At 41.3% G+C, this 27,999-nt stretch overlaps 1 protein-coding gene across 2 annotated transcripts; it reads left to right on the top strand.

Annotated features, from left to right (window-relative positions):
• Positions 1-235: 235 nt before the first annotated feature.
• Positions 236-26,322, top strand: ghra (growth hormone receptor a). Of its 2 annotated transcripts, none has more exons than XM_062454157.1 (10): positions 236-584; positions 14,042-14,091; positions 21,482-21,620; positions 21,766-21,935; positions 22,142-22,320; positions 22,401-22,554; positions 22,743-22,833; positions 22,987-23,056; positions 23,945-24,174; positions 24,287-26,322. In XM_062454157.1, the coding sequence occupies exons 2-10, from the start codon at positions 14,070-14,072 to the stop codon at positions 25,119-25,121; spliced, it is 1,890 nt and encodes a 629-aa protein (XP_062310141.1). In that variant the 5' UTR covers positions 236-584; positions 14,042-14,069; the 3' UTR covers positions 25,122-26,322. The 2 variants fall into 2 exon arrangements, with proteins under 2 accessions (XP_062310141.1, XP_062310140.1); XM_062454156.1 differs by having other exon boundaries at positions 241-584; positions 13,962-14,091.
• Positions 26,323-27,999: the final 1,677 nt, after the last annotated feature.

Here is a 27,999-nt window from a genome sequence, read left to right as displayed (position 1 = left end):
AGTTTTTAACTTGGTGGTCTGATAGACCTGTAGTTTGGATAGATGTGACTTTTTGAGAAATCGTAAAGGAAAATTATGATAACTTGAAAATGTTCACATGTCCTTACTGTGCGTATGAAAACTGTAAACCTACCAATTGGAATGTGTTACCGAGCTGAGAGCTGGCATTCTCACGACCGCTCTCATCTCTCGCGCCATAAACCTCTGGTTTGCTTGTCCTCTTTTTCTCTGCTGCAGTAAAGATTATTTTTCTTTTTTTTTACCGGGCGGGGGCGCTTTGCTGTGTGAGGAAAGAGCAGCAGCACACTGTGTTTAAAGGGGCTTTGTCTCCCCCAGTTTGCCTGTTAGGAGCAGTTAATGATCGAACTAGCTTAATGAATCCCCTTTGCTGCTCAGAGGGACCAGTTGGATGGCTACAATTATCTCGTTGCTCATGAACTATCTGTTCTATCTACTCGCCTTGTTCGCCGACTCGGGAGTTTGAAAACTAAAACACGGAGTGGAGTGTTGGTGTCTTGATTTCCAGACTGTCAGATGTAAAAGTCGACTGCCTTGATTTTTGTCACCAGGAAACATTGTATTGGGTGAGTATGTTTTAATGTTGACAAAATCAAAATATGCATCAGGATACAGTTTGGAATATTCATTGATAGGCTTCAACAGAAGATCTAGGGGGTTGGGTGCGAATGCAACTTGCATACTAGGGGGAAAGTTTTTATTGACTAAATATTTTCGTTAGATTTGTTGGATTGATTCTTATTGATGTAAAAACGTAACCAGAAACATTGCTTTTTGATTAACAATGGGAACTCACCAAACGTACCAAATTAAGGGGCGCATGAAGGGGCAGATTTTAGCGTGGCATTGAAAGTACGCAAGAGAAGCATGGTGGGCAATAGAGTGGGGGTTAGGAAAAACTATTTCGTAAATCAAATCCACGTGTAATATCTCTCCTGCATGACAAGAATACCCTGTCCATATCCTGATTAACAGGAACAGAAAGAGGAAAAGTGAGTTGAGTGAGGAGAAGGTATACACTAATATGTCGTTATATAAATACATTAAACACGTTTTTGATTATGATTGTGTGTTTGAGGTGAGGCCATATCTTGCATGCTATTTTGTATAGTAGAACGACACACACATATGTTACATTGGCAAGCATATATTTACAACAAGGCATATGTAGGCCGTAATGCATGAACACAAGACGTGAATGAGACATGAATTCGTATACATTCTGTGCTAGCTTTAATACCTGCCTCAATAACAAACATAATGTCCGAAAGATGAACCCAGATATGCCCCCCTTGTATTAGGGGGCTTTTAGAATACTCTCTCTCTCTCTCTCTCTCTCTCTCTCTCTCTCTCTCTCTCTCTCTCTCTCTCTCTCTCTCTAGCATGATATTAGGAGGCAGACCTGGGCTGTAGGTGATGTAGTTGAGTGTATTGTGGAAGGGAGCTTTCAGAGACATCAGTTACACGCACAACTTACTTATTAGGCCCAGACCCACACACCACTGGATGTATGGAATGCCGTTTTTGTCCAAATTAAATAAATAGATAAATATAAACTGACCTGACCCATAGCCCTCTTTTTAGGGTATTAGGTTTGACCACTGATTTGAAAGTCAAATAACCTAAACTACATCCATAATGGAATGCCGTTTTAGTCAAAATTACATAAATAAATAGGTAAATAAATAGATAAATAAATAAATATGGCTATGAAATAAACCCTGAAATTTAAAAAGATGGCAATAAGTATATAAATATAGCCTCATATATTTATATAGCTGAATCCATTTACCTACATCAATAAATAAATACATTTACTTATTTCAAAATGATGTTTTTGTAATGTCAACATTTATTTAATGGGACTTTTTTTTCCTAATTCCACATTTATTTATTTTTTGAGACTTATTTCCTGACGCCACATATATTTCCGAACACCACATTATTTCTGTGCTGTATTTATTTCCAATCCTAAATGCAAGCAAGAGGGGCGTGGTTGTCTTCAGATCAAAGCAGCTGCAGAAGATCGAAGGCAGATAGGGACACCTAGATTCGAGAGATGACGGAAGACATAAGTAGTGTTAAAGATGGCATGTTGGCCTTAGTCTGCCAGACAGACCTGCCCCCACTGCTAAAAAAAATCCTAGAGGAAACACTGCACACGTTGAATATTTTGTAGAGGTACTGATAAGGTACTGGCAGATAAACTGCTCTACAGAACATAGACATTGATAACAAAGTCTTAAATAGTCTGAGACTCGCTATGCCTAACAAAGAAGACAATCACTGCCACCGCTACATCGCTACGTCTGCCATTATGTGGATAGCTAGGTCGATAAGAAGGCAGCTAGCTATAACTATCTAGCCTCACCATTATAACATGCCGGTATTACCATTTAGTGAGACCTGATGTGAAGCCAGACCATTCTAGACATTACCCATACCTTTGGATTCGGTGTCCTTGAGTGCTGAGAAAGGCGCCTTAAAAATAAATGTATTATTATTTACTGCTTCAAATTGAAAAGTGAGGTCGATTAAAGTCAAGTTTCTTATTGCGTTGTCAATATTGGCAATGAAAAGTTGCAACTAACCAAGACGTGTCCAGACCAAGACCCATTCAACACAGTACACAATACCCAAACCCAGATATTATAATTTATGTAATTCTTCAATATTAAATCAAACCCCTACCACTCGACTCGTTTTAATGTCAGTGACATAACAGGTTTGGCTGTTCAGGTCTCTGCCAATACAACCCAACACTAGCTAGCTGAAATAGCCACACTGATGATGTCCTTTTGAAAAATTGATAGCTAGCCAGCCACTTAGCCTACAGTTTCCGACCTGAAACCGGTTATAGCTAACATACCACCTAATGGAAGACGTAGCGGTGGCAGTGATTGTCTGCTTTGCAGGCGTAGCAATGTAGCGGTGGCGGTGATTGTTAGCTTTGCAGACGAGTTACACGTAACATGAGCTAATGCAATGTTTCCAAAGGTAACTTCAGCGCTACGTCGCAGCTTTGAAAGACAAAGTCCCCACACGTACTTGGTCGCCGCCATCACTCCCATTGGGAACCAATAATAATAAGGCAGAGACGACACAGATATTGTGGGCAAAGCTTGTCTACATTGTATGCTTTTCGGCCGTACAAGGGCACTTGTCACCCCCCATACAGGTAGCGCTGTATGTGCTGGACGCCCGGTGTTATCGCCCTGGTTTCCTGACTACCTGGTTTCCGTAAGCATGCCAGCTGTGCGTTCACCCAACAGCAGCAGCTGCTGTCGGCCTCTATCACCAGATTCGTCACAAATTCACAAACATTATTGGCGATTTTCAAGTCGCATCTCATATTTGCTGCTGTAGGCTAAGAAAATAAAACATTTGCAAGCTTGCATGAAGTTGGATTCGATCGCACTAGAGCAAAAACAGCAAAATGATTGGTGGTCCGTTGCTATACAATGCGAGCTATTCAAGCTCATGGAGCAAGATTTCAGTCATATATTTATTAACTACCTTGGCATTCAGGCAGCATTTTGTTTTGGGTTCATTGAAAACAACTGGTGACCGTGGACACACCAGACAATATCCGAATGTTAGGCTAATCACGTGTTTGGGGTTGTCTCGAGGCAATGGCCGTATTTACCACAATATCACAGCCCCTATTACAAATTAATACTTTGATCGTCGTTGTTAACCCAGATAATACAATCAAAATACGCTTAACCCTTTGATACACAGTAGCAAAATTAAGAATATCTTTAGCCCCATGGTGGGTTTCTACACTTGCTATCTTTCACACAAACACAGTGCTTGATAAGTCTCAAACTATTTAAGACTGATTAATGTCTATGTTCTGTAGAGCACTTATCGCCCAAGTACCTCTACAAAATCTTGAACGTGTGCCAAAATGATATCCCCTGACAAGCCATGCTGATCGATTTTATATCCTAAGGCCAGCATGCAATCTCGGACACTACTTATGTCTTCCGTCATCTCTTGAATCTAGGTGTCCCTATCTGCCTTCGATCTTCTGCAGCTGCTTTGATCTGAACATAACCACGCCCCTCTCGCTTGCATTTGGGATTGGAAATAAATACAGCACAGAAATATGTGGCGTTAAGAAATAAAAGTCCCATGAAATATATAAACGTGGCATTAGGAAATAAAAGTCCCATGAAATAAATAAATGTCTTTACAAAAACGTCATTTTGAAATAAGTAAATGTATTTATTTATTGATGTAGATAAATGAATTCAGCTATATAATTATATGATTCTATATTTATATATTTATTCCCATTCCCAAAGCCATATTTATTTATCCATTTATTTACCTATGTATTTATTTTAATTTTGACTAAAACGGCATTCCATTATGGATGTAGCTTAGGTTATTTGACTTTCAAATCAGTGCTCAAACCTATTACCCTAATTTAAAAGAGGGCTATGGGACAGTTTTTGTTGTTGTTGTCAGTTTATAGAGTGTACTTGTTCAACATCCTTTAGTAGGTTCAACATTGTACAAGTGATGATGTAATAACTCACCCTGCTAACCAGCAACCACTCTTCTATTGATACAGCTAAGAGATATTAAGTAGCTGTGGCTAAACTCAAGGTACATTCAGATTGGATGTTGTTGTGAAGACTTGCTGTTATTGTCATGACTGATTTGCAAGGGACAGATATAGCCCACGGAATCATTCTGGAAAAACATTACATTAAGGACTTTGACAATGTATTGATGGATTCTTGAGATGTTTTATGGATATTTCTTATACAGAAATGGGACAATTACGCAGTCTCTCATACACATGGTCTGAAATTCTGCAGGACAATTCCATACTGTGCTTACTCTATAGTTGTGTACAGCTTCAGAATTCACTTTCTTACGATCCCTCTCTTACACAAACACGTGTACACAAACAGTAACCCCATTTCTCTGTGTTAGTTTCAAACTCTCTTGCTCTCTCACAGTCATACACACAAGCACACTCTCGCATACTCACACACGCACAGTAAGCAAAAGACAACACTCATACACACACCTTCCCCCTTGGCAGCATTTGCAGATGTGTGTCCTGATCCCTTTCCAGAATCTCTTCTAGGCCCAGTGCTGACTCTGACTTTTCCACTCCTCTTATGAAACAGGAGCAAGAGACATGAGCACCATCCAAAGAGCAGAACTGGATTCCTTTACGTACACACACACAAGCACACACACATTTGCAGACAATCACACCAAATAACACTATACCCCTGCCTACTGGTGCTGAGGAGACCTTGGCATGGAATCAATTCACTGTCCTGTGTATTGTCAAGTTCATATTGGCCCATGCCCATCTAAAATAACCTCTAATTTATTTACTCTCCCAGCCCTCATCTGGCCCAAGTTTTCCTACCAGTGTGTATTCTGCATCCCTACATTTGCAAAAAAATTGAAGCATTGTGTGGCAGGGTAGCTACTCTGGTGTGCATGCCCAATGTTAGTTTTTGGTGTTGTATACTGTACTTTAAAGTATGGGAGGTAAAGCTACTTGTGTGCTTGTTTAGGTCCATAAGGAACCTTGAACTTTTTGTCTTGGATCAGTTACTTTTCTATGATAAACCATAATGCACATTGTGATTATTTAGACTTGTACAAAGTATGTGTATGTATTTTAAAATAGTTAACATTCAATAATTGGGTCCCGGCGTTTTCTATGTCTCCCTCACTTGCACTTGCTATCTGTTCAGCTCACTGTTAGCCATGTAACACAATCACATCAGATTCAGTGCAGGATAAGGCCAACATATTCGCCTACACATTCTTCTGGTCGAATGTAAAGTTACTGTACCCAGAGGCGTTGTTACACATAAAACTCTTGCTGCGCACAATGCACTACCAGGGTATAGAAACTCCCCTTGTTTAACCCACTATACAACAGTTAAGGGACGCAATTTTTATATCAGCTTTGGCAGGGACATCAATAGTTAATGCAAGCGTGCAATTTTTCGCTATCATTTGAGCGCAATTTTTTTTATTTGAGATTCATGTAATTGTTTTTATGTTTTAGTCAAAAGATCGGTAGGCCTATCATTTAGAAACTTTAGTTTTGTAATGTTTTCTTAGCCTACCTCAATTCTGACTTGTGTGCCGAGTCCCGACACCTGGACTTCTGTGTGCGTGCTGCAGTGGCTTTGGCAAGCTCAGGGGAGCGCGCTGACGGGGAATTCTGCGGGCATCGGTTTGTGTTTTCGGTTAAACTGCTTTGATTTTACAAGCGTTGATTGGGATACTGAGGGCCTAATGTACTTACATTCTCAAACGTAGCGTTATTAGCGCCATGGCCAACCCACAGATTGCACACGCTGTGATACTTCAGTTTACGTCGTATTTACGAAACCTGTAGGTCATCGGGTAATCAGCGCCTTTCTCCGCCCACTTTAGCGTACATTGCGAGCATTTAAACGCGCAATTGAATGGGCCTCCTCTCTTTCTATCAGCCACCAAAGTCAAAACAGCGATGACTGTTTGAAATGATCCTGATGGCAATATTTGTAATGTAGGGAGGAGTTTAACAGCTGCTGGAATGGAATGTGAACGCTGAGTCGGAGATTCGATGTAATCTTTGATTTCTTCCAGTAACTTTAATATTGCATGGCTGCTTAATCTGTAACGCGTAATGATTTTGTGTTCACTCAACTCAAAAAGTGTGATCCTTGTGGCAAAAATGCTTGGCCCATGTTTTCGTCTTGCTCTGGTTACGGCTGCCATTTCACCAGGAGGCATATATTTTCACCGCAAAATAGAGGTGCGCTTTCACAGGCGGTTTTTGTACATACCGCGGAATACATAATTAGGCGCACTTAACGCATCCCCTCCCATCTCTATATGGGAAACTCCCACTTACCCCACGTGCACGTGCCCCAGTAAAAAGGGTCTAACAACGCCCCTGACTGTACTCAAGCAGAAATGGGGGATTAGACTGAATGTAGAAAGCACTTAATGTTAGGTGTTTGTAGAGTGGCTCTAATGTTTAAGAGTTTAGGGTCTTTGCACAACCAGAAGGTCTTAGTTGCGTGGGAACCTTGGATGATGTGCTGTTCTTAGCTGAGGCTTCTTGCTGTCATGCTGGTGGTCCTCAGCCCCCAAGTCCCCCTTGTCATCTCTGTGCTGTGAAGTTGACCCACTCTTAGTCAGCCAGGGTAACTGAGTAAACATGAATGTTCTTATCATTTGAAAAAGTGTCTGTGTCTGAAAGAAAAAGAGAGGGGGTGAGATAGATGGGGAGAGAGAGAGAGAATTGTTCACACTTGTTCCTAATGGTGATTTGGAACAACGTCAGCTTTCACTGTGGTGTCCGTATACGAGAATAGTTCAACATCAACCAGCATTTTTTATTGTAATACATACAGTCCTTCAACCCAATTGAAGAGTTTTTCTCTGAGTGGCGGTGGAAGGTCTATGACCTAAACCCATATACCAGGGAAAATATCCTACAGGTAATGGAATCGGCCTGTGGTGACATAGGTGTGGAGTGTTTTCAAGGCTGGATCCAGCACACCAGAGGGGTTTTACCCCGTTTTTCTTTGTTCTTTGTTGACAGTACTAAATTGTGATGGTTACTGTAATATTATTCAATCAAATTTACAGTATTTGTATAGCCCTTTTTACAAGCAATGTCACAGAGGGCTTCACATATGCCCATATAACTGCCCCTCAGCCAACCTCAACCCTCAAGGAAGACAAGGAAAAACTCCCAGAAAAACTCACTAGAGAAAAAACTGAAGAAACCTTGGGAGCAGCAATTCAGTGAGGGATCCCCTCCTCCAGAGACGGTTAGCAAAAGAGAGGTGCAGAACACAGGCTAAACATAGTCATACATCAGGAAAGTGTCAATGGGTGTTGAAACACCAAAATCCAGTGTTTCAAAATCCAAAATCAATTTTCTTTATTGCTACGTAAATGCATTTACTGTGTAGACATAAACAAATTTGTCTTTACATGTAAATACATTCCCTGGATGCTGTGTTCTCCATTTTTTTGTGTTGTATCTAATGATTGCTCAATTGTGGTTTATATATTGATAAGCTGTGTTCATGATCTGAAAGCATTGTTTGATTTTGAGCACAAGTTAAATGGTTTAGGGGCGAGTGTTTGATTTTGCCAAAAGAGTCAGAGGTTTTGGAAATTGAGTTTGAAGATCTGGTTTTGTGTTTACAGTTTTGAGAAAATGGGTGACGGGTTTCAAGAAATGTGTCTTAGCAATTGAGAAAAACTAATTGCAAATGATTAAGATTGCCCATTTATTTCCCATTACTCAATTGCCAATGACAAAGTGAAAACATTTTATTTATTTATTTGCAAATGCATACAAAATCTAAAAATGAAATGTCTTGTTTACATAAGTATTCAGATCCTTATATCAGTACTTTGTAGAATATCATTGGACAGCAGTTACAGATGCAAGTCTACATGGGTCACCTCTACAAGCTTTACACAACTGCATCTGGGCAGTTTATCCCATTCTTCCTGGCAGATCCTCTCAAGCTGTCAGATTGTTTGGGAAGCCTCTGCTATCTTCAGGTCTCTCCACAGATGTTCCATGAGGTTTGAGTCTGGGCTCTGACTGGGCCATTCAAGGACAGTCAGATGCTGTATGCTTTGTATTGTTGTCATACTGGAAGGTGAACCGTCACCCCAGTCTGAGGTTGCGTGCACTTTGGAGGACCTCTGACCAGTGTCCCTGTCCCTGCTACTGAGAAGCACCCCCAAAGCATGATGCTGCCACCACCATGCTTCCTGTATGAACTGTATAGTAAGCCAGGTGATGAGCAGTGCCTGGTTCTTCTGCTCAAAGAGTTACAATTGTGTCTCTTCAGACCAGATCATCCTTTTTCACATGCTCTCCAACCTTAAATGCCATTGGGGCTGTCATTTCCCTTTTACTCAAGAGTGGCTTCCGTCTAGCATCTCTACTATAAAGGCCTGATTGATGGAATGCTGCTGAGATAGTCATCTTTACAGCAGGTTCTTAAGATTTAAGTTTTGAATTTTTCATGAATTCACATCCCTGTCTAAAAACTTGTTTTCACTTTGTCATCATGAGTAACTGAGTGTAGATTACTGGGAAAACATTTTTTAATTTACAGTACACTACAACACAATAAAATGTGTTAAAAGTAATGGTGTCTGAATACTCTCTGTAGCCACTTTGTTTTAGAATGTGTGTGTGTGGGCTTCTGAGAAATCTGGCTGCCTGTCATGTCTACACCGGGTGATGTTGTCACCTCATTGTGTATCAAGAGGCCACTTAATCATCACATCTTGGAATTATCTACAATGTGTTGAGGTTAATTTTACTGACTACAGTATAAGGTGCCAGATAATCTTTACCCTTCTCACCACCACTAGTTGGGCTCGACTTTATCACTTGTCCGGTAAAACGTTGTTCCAAGTTAAATGATGCAAAATAGATACTAGAACAATCTGCATAGCTGTGAGACCTGCTTTACAATTCTGTGTTCAAAATTATAGCAGTGACCAGGCTAGGATATGGTAATTTCACATTAAACCATAACATGTCGAATTTATTTTGAACCGTTAAAATGTTAGATGATTTATTACTCTTGCCTCCCTTGCATACTTACAAGAGCTTTCACCACACTATTTTTTCCTAGAGGTCCTGAACTATGCTTTGCTATCATATTTTCTGTGTGTTTTGTATGTATACTTTGAAGGGGCCAGGGGTAGAGACCACTCTCAAACAACACAAAGTGACCCCTCACCCCCTGACATTTTCCTCAACACCCTCAACCCCCTACCCTCACTTCCACCCCCTATCTTCCGCCATTTCAGAACTCCTCACCCTCCCCCAACTACCCTCAGATGACTAGCAGAGTTCAGATCCCAGAAGAAAATGAGGTCCAGGGTTGTCTGTGGGAGACAGATTGTGTGTGTGTGTGTGTGTGTGTGTGTGTGTGTGTGTGTGTGAAATCACACAAGGTGGAGGCTATGGGGGTAGAACCTCAGTGTTTAACTTGGGACCTCAGAAGGCAGGGCTAGAGCCACAGAGACTCCCTCTCCTCTGATTGGCCAACATTTATTTCTTGCCTGTCAAAGGGCCAGTGATAAGTTGTGGACAGGCTGGTGGGAGTAGACTCTGTGTGCTTCCACCAAGAAGGTTGGATTCCACAGGAGAGCATGATCCTTGTTAAAAATAGAGGGAAGACTGAAGTTTGGGATTAGCATTGGGGAAACATAGCATGGAGCTCTGTTGTTCTACAACTTCTCCAAACATACCTTTTATAAAACACCAGCCAGTGGAAATGGAGAGAAAGAAACTGGAAAAAAGGGAAATGGATGGAGGAGGGGCCTATGATGTGCTGGTGTGGAAAGAGTGTGTGAGGGAGGAATTTCATTTGGACTAAACCATTTCTCAAGGCTAAACAACCTTTCTGCCTGCAACACTCCTTGCACTAGAATCTCTGCAGTATATATGCTGGCCCTCTGGCTTGACAATACACAAGCACACTCACGTATTCCATATTAGTTTATTTTAGAAATATGGATTCTGCTGTCTTGTCTCTGAATGGCTTTGATTATTTCTCATTGTATAGATTTGCTGTTACTAAGGAAACCAAACTAACATGTGTGGGTGTGTGTGTGGAGTGGGTCACCAGAAAACGCTCAAGGTCTCAGGACAGCCAGTGTTGAACAAGGTTTGGGGTCTAGCCTGTGCTGTAAATAGCCAGGGGGGAGGAGGAGACAGTAAAGAGAGGTTGTCTTATATTTAAAGGTTGGACATAAATGTCAAACAAAATGTCTGTCCACCATCTTGATGACCAGCAACAAACTATATATTAGGAATAAAGCACTACACCAGACTTTCACTGGAACAGCCAGGGGTATATCCATCAAGCCTAAGCCGTGGCTATGCAGAAATGGTTTTATAAGGACATTTTATCTAAGTGTTACAGTGTTTTATAAAGGCATAGGTTTCGATGGCCCCGTTGTGTGGATACAGATGTTTGCCATAGAAACCGCAGACTATTTGTGGCATGTTACATTATGCTACGGTACGTTATGTTGCGGTAAGATACATCAAACCAAAGAAGAGATTTTTTCCTGTTCTTTTCCCAACAATTTTGTTGTTGGCAATCCAATCACAAGGGGGCATCTCTGAGTAGGTTTAAAGTCAAGATGAAACAGCATTGAAAAAACATTGATTGATGGCTTAAACTTCACCTTCTCATTGCGTTCAGACCAAATGCAGTGATTACTTGCCTGTTTACGTACCTACCTGCGTGTAAAAAAAAAAAATATCTTTATTGTTTTTCTTCTTTAACAATAAATGAACATAAATATTACATGTGTATGGGGTTTAATATTGGCCAAACAATCAAAACTAATTCTCCTATGGTTTAAAGGAAGACAATTCACAATTGTTAAAACACTTTTCTTGAAACGGTCACCCATTTTCTCAAAACTGTAAACACAAAACCAAATCTTCAAACAAAATTTCCCAAAGCTCTGACTCTTCTGGCAAAATCAAACACTCGCCCCTAAACCATTTAACCTGTGCTCAAAATCAAACAATGCTTTCAGATCATAAACACATAAACATATAATGTTTATATATATCAATATATAAACATTATGGAGAAATCATTAGACACAACACAAAAAAATGGAGAACACAGCATCCAGGGCATATAGTTACAAAATGTGTTCATGTGAACACTGTAAATGCATTTAGCAAAAAATAAAATATTACAGAAACCATCACAACTTAGTACTGTCAACAAAGAAACAACGGGGTAAAAACCCTCTGGTGTGCCGGATCCAGCCTTGAAAACACTCCACACCTAGGAGATTTACCCTGGTATATGGGTTTTGGTCATAGACTTTCAACCGCCACTCAGAGAAAAAATCTATAATTGGGTTGAGAAAAGGGCTGTATGGTGGAAGGCAAACATTTACAGTAAAAAATGCTGATTGATGTTGAACTATTCTTGTATACGGATACCACGGTAAAAGCTGACATTGTCCCAAACCACCATTAAAAACAAGTGTGAACAATTTTGAGTCATTTGAATTACAGATAACAACTGTGTTGTAGTTGTGTTTACTGTTTGCCGCCTGTGTTTACCATTTTGCAGTAAGCTTTTTATATGCCTTTTTCATTTTGTTCTTTACAAACTCCGTGTACTAAAATAAAAGCACTATCAAAAAAGCCAACTAAAATAAAGCATAAATTTTAATTAATTTTAATAAACATTACATTCACTCTTTGCTCTTGTCGATCAGGTTGCATTTTCAGCATCCCACATAGATGTTTTCCCTCACAATATCGTAAGGAAAATATCTCCTTGCATGGCACATTACAAGGTTTAACTGTTATGCATGAATTAGGACTGATTGATGGTTGAACTTTGGCGCAAATACAATTTGCACATAATGAGAAGAGGTTCACAGTTATGGGAAGGATTTGTATCAATTGAGACCAAATTTTGGACATGATTTGTTCACCTAAGAAATGTGCTTGGCAGTGTATGAAAGCAATGTAAAATGTATTTCTGTTTTGCAAAAAGAACACTGTTTTGCTTGTGATGATGTTGCTTATGATGGAGATTACATTTATGCGTTTTTATTAATTTTTTAATACATTAAGATTAATGTATTAGAAACTGAAAAAACAGTAAGGAACTGATTGCCCTAAGTATATGAATTAGCATTACTTCCAAAATGAGCATTTGACGTTTCTCGACATTGTGTTACAGTAACAGGTTTGCAGAATTTAATCATTTCAGGGAATCAGTTTTATATTCTGCTAATTCAGTTGGCAGAATTGACAAAATCCTCCGTGGCAATAGTTAGAGACAGATCGCTATAATTTATCAGTTAATCTAGCTGTCTAACATGATTAAAACATTTACACAGAACAGCAACTTAATCTATGGTTTGTAAACACAAAGCTATTGAAAGTTAGTAACCCACTGGCTTAATCTAATCTATCAAATCTAATCAGGTATAATTACCATGTAATTCACTAAGCTTTCTCAATGCTTAATGCACTTAGCCGATTGTTGTGATCGCCACACTGTTTGTCCTTTCTGAAGGGATACTTTACTGTAAATACTTGGAACAAACACAGTGGGCAACATGTGGAGGGGTAGACAGAACAAGGACAGCCTAGATGTTAATTATGCCCTGTCCGGTGTCATGTTTCACACAGCCCATCTGAAAATAAATGACAACTGCTTGTGCCACTAGATCAGTGAGAGGGAGAGGGAGAGAGAGAGAGGGAGGGAGAGGGAGAGGGAGAGGGAGAGGGAGAGGGAGAGGGAGAGGGGGAGGGAGGGAGGGAGGGAGGGAGGGAGGGAGGGAGGGAGGGAGAGAGAGAGAGAGAGAGAGAGAGAGAGAGAGAGAGAGAGAGAGAGAGAGAGAGAGAGAGAGAGGAGAGAGAGAGAGAGAGAGAGAGAGAGAGAGAGAGAGAGAGAGAGAGGAGAGAGAGAGAGAGAAGAGAGAGAGAGAGAGAGAGAGAGAGAGAGAAGAGAGAGAGAGAGAGAGAAGAGAGAGAGGAGAGAGAGAGAGAAGAGAGAAGAGAGAGAGAGAGAGAGAGAGGAGAGAGAGAGAGAGAGAGAGAGAGAGAGAGAGGGAGAGGGAGAGGGGAGGGAGAGGGAGAGGAGAGGGAGAGGGAGAGGGTGAGGGAGAGGGAGAGGGAGAGGGAGAGGAGAGGAGAGGAGAGGGAGAGGGAGAGGGAGAGGGAGAGGAGAGGGAGAGGGAGAGGGAGAGGGAGAGAGAGAGAGAGAGAGAGAGAGAGCAGATATTGGCTCAGTATTTCACATCAGTATGTTGGCACAGAGCATCACTGCTAATTGTCTTTTCTCTTTCTGTATATCCCTTCTCTTCTCTCTTGTTTACCATGATCCCATTCTCAATCGGTCTGTTGTCTCCAGCAAGAGGAATCTGACGTTATGGCCTCTTCATCTTCTTCCCTCTGCCGCATCATCCTTCTCTACCTGCTCCCCTCCTGTAGTTGGCTGACTGCTCTGGGACTTTCACCCATGGACAGCATGACATCATCAGGTAGGTCACTGCTAATCTCAAACACAAATATGTATGTTTGTTCACACACACCCTCATGCACAATACACAAATGTGCATCGGGTGGCACTCTCATTTCTGACCAATAATTGTTTCACAGCTCATCACATTTACATTTACATTTATTCATTTAGCAGATGCTTTTATCCAAAGCGACTTCCAAGAGAGAGCTTTACAAAGTGCATAGGTCACTGATCATAACAACGAGATAGCCACAAAACATTGCGAGTAGCCAAAACATGAAGCACACATTGTGAACAACCAAAATAAGTGCCAAAGGGAAGAACCATGAGAGCATGTAGTTAAACAAGTTACAATTAAACAACATGAGCTGCTATAAGTGCAAGTGTACCTGTGGAAAAAAAGCAAGCAACAATAATAAACAATATATCACAGCGAGTACAAAAATTTAAGTCAGTTACCACTAACCACAAGAGCAACAAGTCTCTAAGCAAGAGTCATTGTGATCCTTGAGGAAACTAACATCGGGTCAAGCGAACCATTCCTAAGTACCGTTGTACTCCCGGAACAAGTGCGTCTTGAGCCTTTTCTTGAAGGTGGAGAGACAGTCAGTGTCTCTGATGGAAGTGGGGAGTTGATTCCACCACTGGGGGGCCAGACAGGAGAAGAGCTTGTGTTGGGACCGGGCGGTCTTGAGCGGTGGGACCACCAGGCGGTTGTCTGAAGAAGACCGTAGGTGACGGGTGGGGGTGTAGGGCTGCAGGAGAGACTTGATGTAGACGGGTGCAGTCCCGTTCACTGCTCGGAAGGTCAATACCAGGGTCTTGAATCTGATACGGGCCATGATAGGTAGCCAGTGGAGAGAGATGAGGAGCGGGGTAACATGGGAGCGTCTGGGTAGATTGTAGACCAGGCGGGCCGCTGCGTTCTGAATCCTCTGAAGAGGGCGGGTTGCACATGCTGGGAGACCAGCGAGCAGCGAGTTGCAATAATCCAACTTGGAGAGGACAAGTGCTTGGACTAGCAGCTGGGTGGAGTGCTCAGACAGGTATCTCCTGATCTTCCGGATGTTGTAGAGGGTGAATCTACACGACCGGGAGACCGCAGCAATGTGGGCCGTGAGGGAGAGCTCGTCGTCCATGGTAACCCCAAGGTTCCTGGCACATTGACATTATCTGCTTTTGCTCTTTCTATAGTTTTAAATGTGGCATTAGGAGTTAGATTATAATACCCATCATATCGCAACAAATGTCTGTCAAAGAAGTCTGTATTTGCCAAGAGGACTGGGTCAGTGTTGGGCAAATCTCCCCCTTTCTCAAGTCAAACAGACCACAGATCAATACAACTGTGGAGGGTAAATATTGGACTCAGTCTGAGTCAAAGTCCATGGACAGGATGGAAGGAAAGATAGTGGTAGGGTGGGATTGGTGCAATAGAAAGAGGGAGGAACGGGAGGAACAGATTGATGGTTCGAGGGCCCACGTGTGCACTTGGGAGGAAACCACAAGAATCAAGAACGCTGTGTTGGAATGGAGAGCGGCTAAATTTGGTTTGAATGAGGGACACTCCAGAATTTAAAATGGATTAGTTTTGGCTTGCCACATAGTTTTAGGAATGTTGCTGTTGTTCTCAGGGTGTGTGCAGTATGTGTCTGGACAGTATGTGTGTGTGTGTATTTGTGCATGTGCTTGTGTTGTAGGACAGTGACCCATGTCTGGTTAATTCAGGACTAAAAGATCTGACCTCCTAGGGACTGGCTCCACCAGTGTTTGAGGGTGCATGGATTATGCAGTCATGAAAGCACTTCCTAATGTACTAAGACGTGGGCCCCTCCTGGCACTTTGAGGATTTATGGTGTTGGCAGTGGATCAGAACCTCTCCAGACTGTGACCTGTGGTTTAGAGGTTGCTTATAAGCATGGGCTAGCTGGAGAGAAAATGAGAGTCAATTAATAAGAGAGGCCAAGGGATGAAAGAAGAAGGGAGAGAGGTGGGGGTGATAGGAAATATATAAAAAAATATTTGTTGGTTGTCTTTTGTGCAGTTGTGGCTTGGCCTAAGTATGTCTACACATAACTGAATCGCAAATGGTTAGGCATAGATCCAAGAACCTTACCCCTAAGATCTTTTACCAACCTGGCTGTCTGAGAGCCTCTGTCTGTCGTTTTTATCTTCACCAGGTTTGCAGAACCTCATGATTATTATTCAGGCCTCAGTAGCCATGTTGACCCAGTGTCTTCAAATAAACTGTCTACCTCCCTTTCCAGACTATTTTTATTGGTTACCAACCAAGCCCGTGGAATAGCCAACTGGCCCACTCTTCCTCAACAACCATGACACATATGTATACAAAGAAGAGCTGCTGATAGAGAAAATAAACGCCCCTTGCAGGCCTCTTGTGCAGTCTCACTTACCCAACCCGTTTGTAGACCGTAGTCGATATATGAATATTTCACATCGACTCTTACTCTCACCATAACCCCTTACAAGACCTTAGTGAAAGCAATAACATGTTAAATGAAAAAAGCCTGGGCAGTTAGCAGGAAAGCCCTAGGTTTGTAAGGAGTCATAACATCCAGCCTTAGGACATCAGAACTCAGTCATGGAACCCTGGAAAGTTTATTAAAGAAATCATCCTCCTTCCCTCCATGTTTTCTTTCTATCCTCCTTCCCTCCCTTTCTTTCCTCCTTCATTCCTTCCGTTCGGCATTTCTTGTTTTCTCCATCTCCCTGAAAATGACTCGTATGACAGGACTTAATTGGTAAAAGCTGTGTAGGAGTTCACATACTTAACCCTGTTCACCATCAGGGGTGGTACACTGAATGATAACTAAGACTTCCTTGCATTACAGTAATACTCACTGTCTTGTAAAAGAAATACTCAGACTAAAATCTATTTGTTGTCGAATTGTTTATGTCCAATTGTCTGTCTTGAGTTTCGAGATAAATATATGCTTGATGTTTTCAAGATGTGGTCTGGTTGGTTGTTTCTCACAGACGACCGTGGTATGAAGCCGAATATGTACCATTGTTCTATCTTTTCTTCTACTCAGTTTTTTAGGCCCTCTTCATATAACCTTGGCCATGAGATCTGGCTTCTTTCTCTTTCCAAATGACAATAATCACCTTTGAGTAGGCACAATTTAAAAACGTTATTTTGTCACGTTTGCCTTGTAATTGATTTAATTCATTTGCAATGTTATGATTGTTTTCTTTTTTCTTCATGCTTTATTAGACAGATTTTAAGTGTGACGGGAAAGGAAAGGAGAGAGAGAGGGAAAGACATGCAGCAAACAGCCAAAGATGGATTTGATCCCTGGCCCCCATTTGCAATGTTATTAAAGTTAATCTTCATTTAACTTTACTTTGACAATTCTTGCTCTAATTTCTCCAATAAAGTCAAATAACAGTGATTTGAGTATATTTTGTATAATAATAATAATTAGGCTACACTGTCCAGTTTACCCCTGTTCCATTAGACCAGGTCCTTCCTATAGGCGACATAGGCAGCCGCCTAGGGCGGCATGAAATGGGGGCGGCAATTGCATCCCAAGTGCATCCATTACACGACATTCATTCACTTATTTAACTATTATAAGTCCATCTAATGGCAATTCAGTATGCATAAGCCACTTTATCTCAGTATCCGATTGCACTATGTTGACCATTCACGCTGCGCATTCTATTCTTATTTTTATATATTTTTTATTTTATATTTAAATTGTTGTATTCTTAGATTGTTTAGTTCTTAGAAATAGTTAAACTTTTGTACTTTTACTTAATTTAAGATCTGTATATGTTTAGTGTTTTGCACCTCCCTGCCACAGTAAATTCCGTGTTTGTATAACATACATGGCGAATAAACCTGATTCTGATTCTGATTCTGATTAATTAACCCTCCCGCACTACCAGCAGGGGGCGCCAACCGCGCCAAGTCATGTGTCCGTGTTGTGGTTGGCGGGCGGCGCCCCAATTTGCCTAGGGCACCAAATGTGCTAGGACCGGCACTGTATCAGACCAAGGGGCACTTTTAGTTGTGTGGCCTGTATAAAAACCCTACCATTCATTACAGTTTAGCAGTGAAAGTTACAATCTCATTTGCCATCTTTGGGGTTCAAACTAGGATCCTCTGACTGACGCACACATTGACTACCTTTCATAAACACCCTTTTAGTCTTGCTAACCGAAACAAAGGATGTAGCGAAATATCATTCACCTAACAAATCATCAGAGGCAGGTGGCTTGTGTGCCATTAATAAGTGCATGAGTAGAGACAAAGGGCAAAATATTGCTGCTGCTTTAGTCACCGTTTTAGTCAGCAGCTGTCAAATTAGTCACTGAGCATTTTATTTTTTCATGCCACCTAAGGTGCATTTGCATAGATTTCACCAAAAGTGTTATAATTCCAGCATAATTTTGGCATATATCGTTTTCCGCATTTTTGCATGTAATTTATCATTTGAGTTTGCCAGTTGTAGCTGACCAATTCATTTTAAGTAAGTTAAAAAACTTCTATACTCAATTAGGTCCAATGGTTAATTGTAAATTTGTAGCTGACCAATTCGTTTACACCAGAGCCTTAGCTGTTACCACTGTGCCTTTGCAGATCCTTGCTCCTATTCAAAGCATTGCTTCGTTGCCTTTTTATTATTATAGTAGTGCATGTAAATCGATCCATCCCCCCTTACCCAATTTGTACATTATTACGCAATTACGTCCAATGGTTAATTGTACATTTATAGCTGGCGGAATCCAGTTTGCAAAGAGCTAAGTCAGTAGCAAAGAAAAGTACTACCAAGGGATCTGTGGCAAGTTAATGTTATACTTAGAACAAAGCTGTGTGCTGATGGACTTTTAGAAACAATGAGTGATTTTCTTGTCACTGCTTCTAGTTAAAGTGACCCAACAAATGGAACATCCTCTTAAGTCCTCAGCAGTCCATCGATTATGTTTTTTGGCAATGACAACTTAGCCTCTATATGTCTCTGTCGGTCTATATGTACTATACACACACACACACACACACACACAGCATATGGTAAATAATATGTTGACACCGCTCAGTATACACCTGCTTGTTGAACCTCTCATTTCAAAATCATGGGCGTTATTTTGGAGTTGGTTCCCACTTTGTTTCTATAATTGCCTTTGTTCTTTTGGGAAAGATTTCCAAAAGACATTGGAACATTTATGCTGGATTTGCTTCCATTTAGCCACAAGAGCATTTGAGAGGTTTGGTGCTGATGTTGGGTGATTAGACTTGGCTTTCAGATGGTGTTAGAATTGATCCCTAATTAGTTTGATAATTGTGTTTAGGTCAGGGATCTGTGCAGGCCAGTCAAGTGATTCTAAACCAAACTCAACAAAAAAAAAGTCTATCATGCTTTGTGCATGGGGGCATTATCAAGTCAAAACAGGAAACGGTATTTCCAAATTATTGCCACTCGAATGTCTCAAATTACAATGAATATTTCCATCAGTAAAACTAACAAAACCATGAAATACAGCATGATGACACACATACTGCCAAACACATGTAGTTGCAGTAGTTACCAGGCCTATAATGGGATAATTATGTCAACAGTCTACAGCGCATTACACATCAAATCGCATTTTTTAGTTGATGGCTCAGTCAAGAGATATCACAGTTTATTTTATGCTACCTAAACAATGACAAATGCAATGCATTGTAAATAATTTTTTTCTGAAGGAACAGAACAGCAAACACATTCTGCATTGGCACACGTAGCCTTTCAGATTTCAATCACAGTTGGGAGTGTTTCCAATTTCTGTTTGCGTGTTTACATGTGCTTTTAGATGTGTGCAACGTGTTCTTGACTCAACTCTGTGATGTAGAAATCAGTAAAAGGAGAGCGGGGAGCAGAAATCAATAGTACCTTCAGACACGTATTTATTGCTGCGCCAAAGATAGGGTCTGGATGAGACTGAGGAGAGGAGTAGTGGTCAAGAGGAGGGTGATGAAGGAAGGAGGCAGCAAAGAGAATACCCTCCGGGGCTGGGAAAGAGGGAGGAGTTAAGGTGTACGGTACATGGAAGAGCAACACGAGTGTATAAGGAGTGAGGGATGGGGGGGGGGTAATGAGGTTTAAGTGGGGGGGGAGGGGGGAGGGGGTGAGATATGATATTAAACCTAATCATTTCTTTCAAAAGAAGATACATTGAATTCAATTCAGATTGTGTGTAGGCTTCACAGCACAACTTTGGATAGTAACACAGATTTTGTTATTCTAGTCTGTACTCTAGCATTTGAGTTGTCAGGATACAGTGACAATGAGATTAAAGTGTCCATTTAAGAGTAGAGTCTGGTCCAGAGCAGTCTCAAAGAGAAACATTGAAATGCACAGTGTTCGTTGTATTAGCTTGAAGCGTCAGTACCGGGTATTATAATTTTTATAGAGTTATAGACATATATTCACTGCATATAAAGGATATGCGAAGTACTGTAAGATATGATTAGTTTAGTGTACATAATTATAAACTTGACAAGTACTTTTGTTGCCATCAAATTTGAGGATTATGTCTATACAATTCTAAGATACAAGTTATTAAAGAAATTCATTGAAATAACCTCAAATTTAAGTTGACAGTCAGCTATTTAGTGTCATTGTCATTGCACTGTATCCTGTCAAACTCAAACAGTACCAGAGTACCTAACCAAAGGATTAACAAATGTGTTGTTGGCAAAGAACTTTGTATGTCTGCTCATTATATGGACACCTAGTCAAAAATGATGATGAGCATTCATTTGCGGTTGACAAATGCTTTGTTTCTGTAATTGCCTCCAACCTTCTAGTTGTGCTTTGATGCCAGATTTCAGCCATAAGAGCATATACCGGTAGGTTGGGAACTGAAGGAAATCTTCATGCTAAAACATTACCAATCACTTTCGAGAAAATTTTGTGGCAACAGCTCAGGGAAGACTGTTTCCTGTTTTGGCTTGATGATTGCCTTGTGCATAAGGCGAGGTACATATAGGAATGGTTGGTTGAGTTTGTTGCGGAAGAACTTGACTGGCCTTCACAGTCAAACAAATTCTTCCTCAATGTTCCAACATCTAATTGGAAAGCCTCACAGAACAGTAGGTGAAGTTATAGCAGCAATGTGGGGGACAACAGTCTCCATAATTTTGAAATGAGATGTTCAAGAAGCAGGTGTCAGCATACTTTTGGCATAAGTGTAATTGTAAAAAGAAAAACAAGGTTATGTGGAGTCGCCACTATTTAAACAGAAAACTACCAAGACTCTTTGTAAATTGGTTCCAGCTGTTTCATCGTATAAATACAAATTAATAGTGTAGATAAATTAATGCAAGTAAAATCATGAGATTCAAAATTTCTCTTTCTACCACCTCGCCTTTTCTTTCTCTCGCTCTCTTTTGTGCCCACACTCAGATCCCTTTCTCCGGGGCCCTCACTTCACCTCCTGTAAGTCCAATGAGCAAGAGACGTTCCGATGTTGGTGGAGCTCTGGAAGTTTCCAGAACCTCTCAGAACCTGGAGCTCTTCGAGTCTTCTACCTAAAGAAGAGCAAGTGAGTGTGTGCATGTGCAAATGTTCCTAATTTAGGTTTTGATCTCACCCACAATTTGTGAAATACATTTTTCCACATCCTCTCTGCCTACCTTCTATTCCTTCAATCTCTGTTCCTTTTCTATTCTATTCCCCCTATTCCTCAGATCCATGTCCAGTGAGTGGAGGGAGTGTCCTGAGTACTCCTCCTCAGTGGAGAATGAGTGCTACTTCAACAAGAACCACACTTCCATCTGGACCAACTACTGTGTGGAGCTGCGCTCCCAGAACCAGAACATCACCTATGACCAATTTTGCTTCTCTGTGGAGAATATTGGTGAGGCCCATTACTGAACCAGAGAGTGTTGTTATAAGGGCTCCCATCTGGAGCCTATTTCATGAGCAGTAAATATTCTTGTTAACTGTGGTGGTCATTCAGGTCTGTATATGGAATAGTGGAAAGATTATGACAAGGGTGGATGGATGGATGGATGGATGGGCGGGCAACCAGATGTTGATATTCTTCCCTTTGCCCTCTGATAGTGCACCCTGACCCCCCTGTGAGACTGAACTGGACTCTGCTGAACGTGAGCCTCTCAGACCTGCACTATGACATTATGATGAGCTGGGACCCTCCACCTTCGGCTGATGTCAAACTAGGCTGGATGAAACTGGTCTACGAAGTCCAGTACAGAATGAAAAAGAGCACACACTGGGATGCGGTAAATGATACACAAGCAGACACCAACACTCGCACACAATTTCTGGTACCAACATTCTAAGTCTTCATATTTCCCTCCAGTTGGATGTTGACAGGTACACCCAGCAGACTGTCTATGGCCTTCACACAGAAGATGAGTACGAGGTGCGCGTGCGCTGCAAGACGCTGGCATCCACACACTTCGGGGACTTCAGTGACTCTGTCTTTGTGTATGTGCCAGGAGGTTCCAGCAAAGGTAAGTTGTCAGGAAGTGAGCTAATGGACAAGGGACAGAGTCTGTTTACATAGTGATCTGACAAGTAAAATGTGATTGTTAAGGAAGGGATTGTGGTGAGGCAAACTGTGAGTCCATACTAAAGAGGGCATTATGCATAACGTTGTTCTGAAATGATTAATGAAGAGGATATTGACTTTCTCTCTTAGAGTCCTCGTTTCCAGTTACGCTGGTCCTCATCTTTGGGGTTGTGGGCGCGATTACACTCTTTATGCTTATTGTCTTCTCTCAACAGCAGAGGTAAGCACTCTCACACTCACACTCACACACACACACACACACTCACACACACACACACACACACACACACACACACACACACACCAACCAACCATCCAAACAGAAAATATATTATATCATCATTGTCAAAATATGTTCCTCCTCCCCTTTCAGACTGATGGTGATTCTACTGCCCCCTGTTCCAGAACCCAAAATCAAAGGGATAGACCCAGAACTACTTAAGGTACTACATCACAGATCAATTGTGTGTGTGTTTGTATGAGAGAGACAAAGAGAAAGAAAAGGAGACAGAGAGAGCAAAATACAACTGACAATGCAGTATTCTTGTTTGATACTATCACCTAAAGCAGCCAAAAATACAGTATATGGTGACATGTGCTGGTAAAAAGGTCTGCACATCATCAATCTTGAAATCGCCCTAAGATTATTTATTTTTTACCACTTTTCTTTTTTTCATATTGTGAAAGTTAAGAGTTTTGAAGAAGTCACTCAATATAACAGACAACATTTTTAGGGTAACTGGATACTCATAATTTGTCATGCAGAGAATCGATAGCCATGTATTTGTATGTCTTCCTTAGCGAAACTGTTGTTAGCTATGTTAGCTAGCACAGTTGCAACAGCGATGTCCATATGGTTGGGGTGGAGTTAACCACTGTTCCCACCCCATTGCCTGCCAGTAGAAAGTGAAAAAATGCAAATTCTTTCAAGGAGATTCTCTCCGCTAGTTGATTTAAGAGGTACCAACATTCAAATAAGCAAATCTCCTTCCAATATTTTCAGATTGAATGCATGATACATATTTATGATACCTAATTTGAAAGCTTACAATCTGCACTTTCATGATCTGAAAAACAGAAAAATTACCATCACCTTGATGTGTACTAAAATACCAGCACCTGTCACATATGTCATATTGCCATTCAATCAGTAATTGTCAAGTGTTGTACAACTTTTAACCAGAATGTCCTGTGTTTTATAAAAACAAAAACAAACACTGTTTACAAGTTAAGGTAAACAATAATGACAGCAATATCAGATGGGTTATGAAGGCTTTGCCATTGTGTTTCTGGCGGTTTCTGTCAGTCTCTCATCACCTTGATCCCACCAGAAAGGGAAACTGGAGGAGCTGAACTTCATCCTGAGTGGCGGGGGTATGGGCGGGCTCCACTCGTACTCTCAGGATCTCTACCAGGATGACCCCTGGGTGGAGTTCATCGAGGTGGACTGGAAGTCTGAGCTCGAGGAAAAAGAGGACAATCAGAGCTCTGACACCGAGCGTCTACTGGCGTCACCCTACCCAAGCCACCACACTCACCTGGGCTGCACACACACCCTCAGGTACGCTCTCGGTTCAGTGGTATTCAGATGTTCGGTTTGTTTGATGGTAATTTGCGCATGGTGTCATCTGCTCGCTATGTAATGATACGTTTCTCTCTCTCAATCCTCTCAGTATCCCTGATGATGACTCTGGTCGAGCTAGCTGCTACGAGCCAGACCTTGCTGAGCCGGGGGCTCTATTGTTGATGTCTACCCTTCTGTCCAGCCAACTCCACAAAGGTGAGCCCCTTCTGGGTAACCAAAGTTGGGTGAAAACCCAGAACCGGGAGGTTCCAGTTTTTGGCCAGGCTCCAGAAGTCCAGATTCAACTGGAAGAGACTCAGAGCTGCGTCAACGTGGATTTCTACGCTCAGGTGAGTGATATTACTCCCGCTGGAGGGGTGATGCTTTCCCCTGGTCAACAACCACGTTCCCAAGAGAACAGCACCATCACGGAGCAGAGCAGGAAAGTTAAAGAGGAGAAATGCGAAGAAGAGAGTGAAGCTGAGGAGTGGAGGAAGAGGGTGAAGCAGCTGTTGGTGTTACATCCTGAGGGAGGGGGCTACACCACGGAAAGTAGTGCCCGCCACGTCAACACCCCCATCCCCCCTTTACCCAGAGAGGAGTACCAAACTGTGCCCCCCCAGTCCCTGGAGACCACATTTCAGCAGGGGGTCTTCTTGCACCCTGGTGCAGTGGTAGGGGAGTACCAGTCCCCCTACATCGTCCCTGAGTCTCCGCCAGCCTTGTTCCTCCCCCCTGTTTCGGACTACACTGTGGTACAGGATGTTGACTGCCAGCACAGCCTACTCCTCAACCCTCACTCATCCCAGACTCCCCCACTTGGCCCCCCTCAGCACCCGACAAAATCCATCCCCACCATACCCATTGACTACCTCTCTCCAGACCTGCTGAGAGAAACTACATCTCCCATGATAACTGGGGGTTTTGTAGGGAGTAACTCATAATCACAAACAGACTGATTGTACATGAGCGCTGCTGCAAGCCAAATATGTCACAACATGACTAAACCGCATGAGTGAAACCCACACAGTTTGTGAGGGAAGATGCAGTAAGGAATTTTGTGAAAATAGAATTTGAAAGTTAGTTTCTGTCGGTACTTTCGAAGTTGAAATGTAACAGATCAAATGTTGTCAGAGAACGCTTTTTAAAGGCTTGAGGGATTAAAAGTGAAACTTATTTTAAACGCACCCTATCAAAACAAACTTTCAAATCTAGCTTTTCTACACACTTCTTCACCCATCCAGCACAAAAGCCAACCGACAAGTCGTGGCTGACTGAAGCTTTATGCACAATATCTGTTCCTTGGTGCCATTTTACTCTGCCTTAACTCTTCTTAAGAACATTATGATTTGAACAAACTACGTCTATATTAGCTCATTTTCTCACAATATTTTGATGAAGTCATATTGTACAAGTTGAAGAAGGCAGCAGTACAGTCTGCAATTATAAAGGAAAACTTTCTTTCTATACTCTCAAGAATGGTAGCTGTGGCTCTTGTATACCAACAGACTCTTCATTATAACTAAGGCGCTGTTTTCTATGCTCCTTCATACGGTACATTAATTATCTTCTGATGCTGTCCTCCAGTGAGGACCTGACGCAGGAATAAGAGCCATGAGACAGCATGTTGTTCACGCCACAGTGAGTTCAGTTGCAGAAATGAACTGATAGCATGATCAAACAACAGTTATCTCTCTAGCAGCAAGAGGGAGGAGCCATCTGTAAATGGTTTCTATAAAATAGCCTTAATTACCTTTGACTTTACTTTTCTTGTGTGGAGGGACAATAACTGGAAACATGCTACGTATTTAAAGGGTCCTCTCAGTTCCTTACGTGAACTTTGTACGCTATTAGTGCATATGCTTATGTAAATGTCTGCCTTTTTTCAGTTAGGCTACTCTACTGTGCTTGAGCAAATACCAAGTACGTATGAAAAGTGGAAGACTAGTAGACATAGCTTGTACATTACCCCACCCTTACAAGCAACCCAACACAAACAGCACACACATTCAATGAATCAAAACCTTGCAAAGAACAATGACTGTCAAATCAACACATTAAGCCAATAATAGAATCAGAACAACATTGTCATTACACAGGAGCTGCTATGCAGTTACACTTCATTATGGTTTAGAGGTACAAGTTATTACAGATTGATCTTGTTTTATTAACACAACCTTCAACTGCCCTCTACCATGTCCACTTATCCCTTGCGCCCTTCCCGCATACTTTTCCTTCTTATACTTTAGTAAAAATCTATACCGCTAACAATTAATACCACTTAATTGCATAGCGATTCCCATGTACGTTCAATGTTTTAGATATTGCTATGCAGTTCCATGTAGGTAATGTAACCTTAATGTAAAGTGTTGCCATGAATTCTACTAGATCACAGAGGTGTTTTGTATTGTACATAGACTAAGTTGTATCGCGACGGGGACGATGCCAGGCATGAAGAGCAGGAGACAGTACCTTGTCAATGCATTATGAGCACACACAACGCATTATGAGGACTGAAACAATTAACACAATAACCATGTGTTAATTACCTTTCATCCTTTATAAGAAGACCTCGATACCATCAAACAGCTACAAATAAGCTTTATTATTATTTCATAGGCTGCATTAGAAACTCTCCCGTTACAATGCCTGTTTTTAAAGAACGATTCAAAAAGTGAAATATAGATCTTTGTCATGTTACTGCTTGATGAGATTTTCGTCGTCATGCTTCTGTGGAGTAATGTGGTAGGTCATTCTGAACCCTCTGTGGCAACAGTTCATATACGCTTGGGAAATTTACATTACATTTACATTTAGTCATTTAGCAGACGCTCTTATCCAGAGCGACTTACAGTAAGTACAGGGACATTCTCCCGAGGCAAGTAGGGTGAAATGCCTTGCCCAAGGACACAACGTCATTAGGCACGGCAGGGATTCCAACCGGGAATCGAACCGGCAACCTTCTGATTACTACCCCGATTCTCTAACCGCTCAGCCACCAGACTCCCGAAATGAGGATATGCAGAAGCATTATGAGATACTATGTATCACACAGCACGTCATTACAGAGGCTCGCTTGCTCCCATTGAGAAACCTCTTTATGATCTTCGGCCTGTGCTGTAATCATTATGTTATTCAACTAGAAATGTCTTAACTCTATTAGTGCCCTAAAGTACGTGTACGTCTGCATAAATATTTGGTTACTAATTCAAACATTGTACTGCTTGCTTGATTAGTACATGTTTCTATTTGCATTAAGCCTTACCAGATGTAGGCCAATTTTCAGGAGAGTTTGCAAAGTATGCGGTGATATGTAATGCATAAAGACCTAATTCTACCGTGTCATGTCAAATATGTATAATCTATCTGCAATGTTTTGAAGCCTAACTAATGTTAGCCTTAGATTTCTCTCAGTGTATACAGTAAATTAAGATATATTATTTAGAGAAACACTGCTAAGAATAGGCTTCAGTTGTTTATTTTGTAATTGTGTATGTCTGCAGACTGGAAGGATTATGCATGGAAACCAGGCATATTGTTTTTACATACTGAAACTGAATGATGAGACTCAGATAGTTTCCAAGGTTACAGATAGAAGAAATGGAATGTTTACGTTTGAGTTTTAACAGTATGTTGGTATGAGCGTATGTTAGTCCATTTTTGTTTAAACTTTGTAATCTTACTGACACTTTAAAGCAAGCACTTTTTACAAATCGTATTACATATGAGTGGTGTAGTCCACAATTTGTATTACAGACTAAATCAAAACTCTTTAAGCTATTTAATAAAAAATAGGTTCTAACCCTAACCCAATATAAAAAT

Source organism: Osmerus eperlanus, chromosome 28, assembly GCF_963692335.1.
Source record: "Osmerus eperlanus chromosome 28, fOsmEpe2.1, whole genome shotgun sequence".
NCBI classification, from domain to species: Eukaryota; Metazoa; Chordata; class Actinopteri; order Osmeriformes; family Osmeridae; genus Osmerus; species Osmerus eperlanus.
This window is presented reverse-complemented; position numbering and strand designations above follow the sequence as displayed.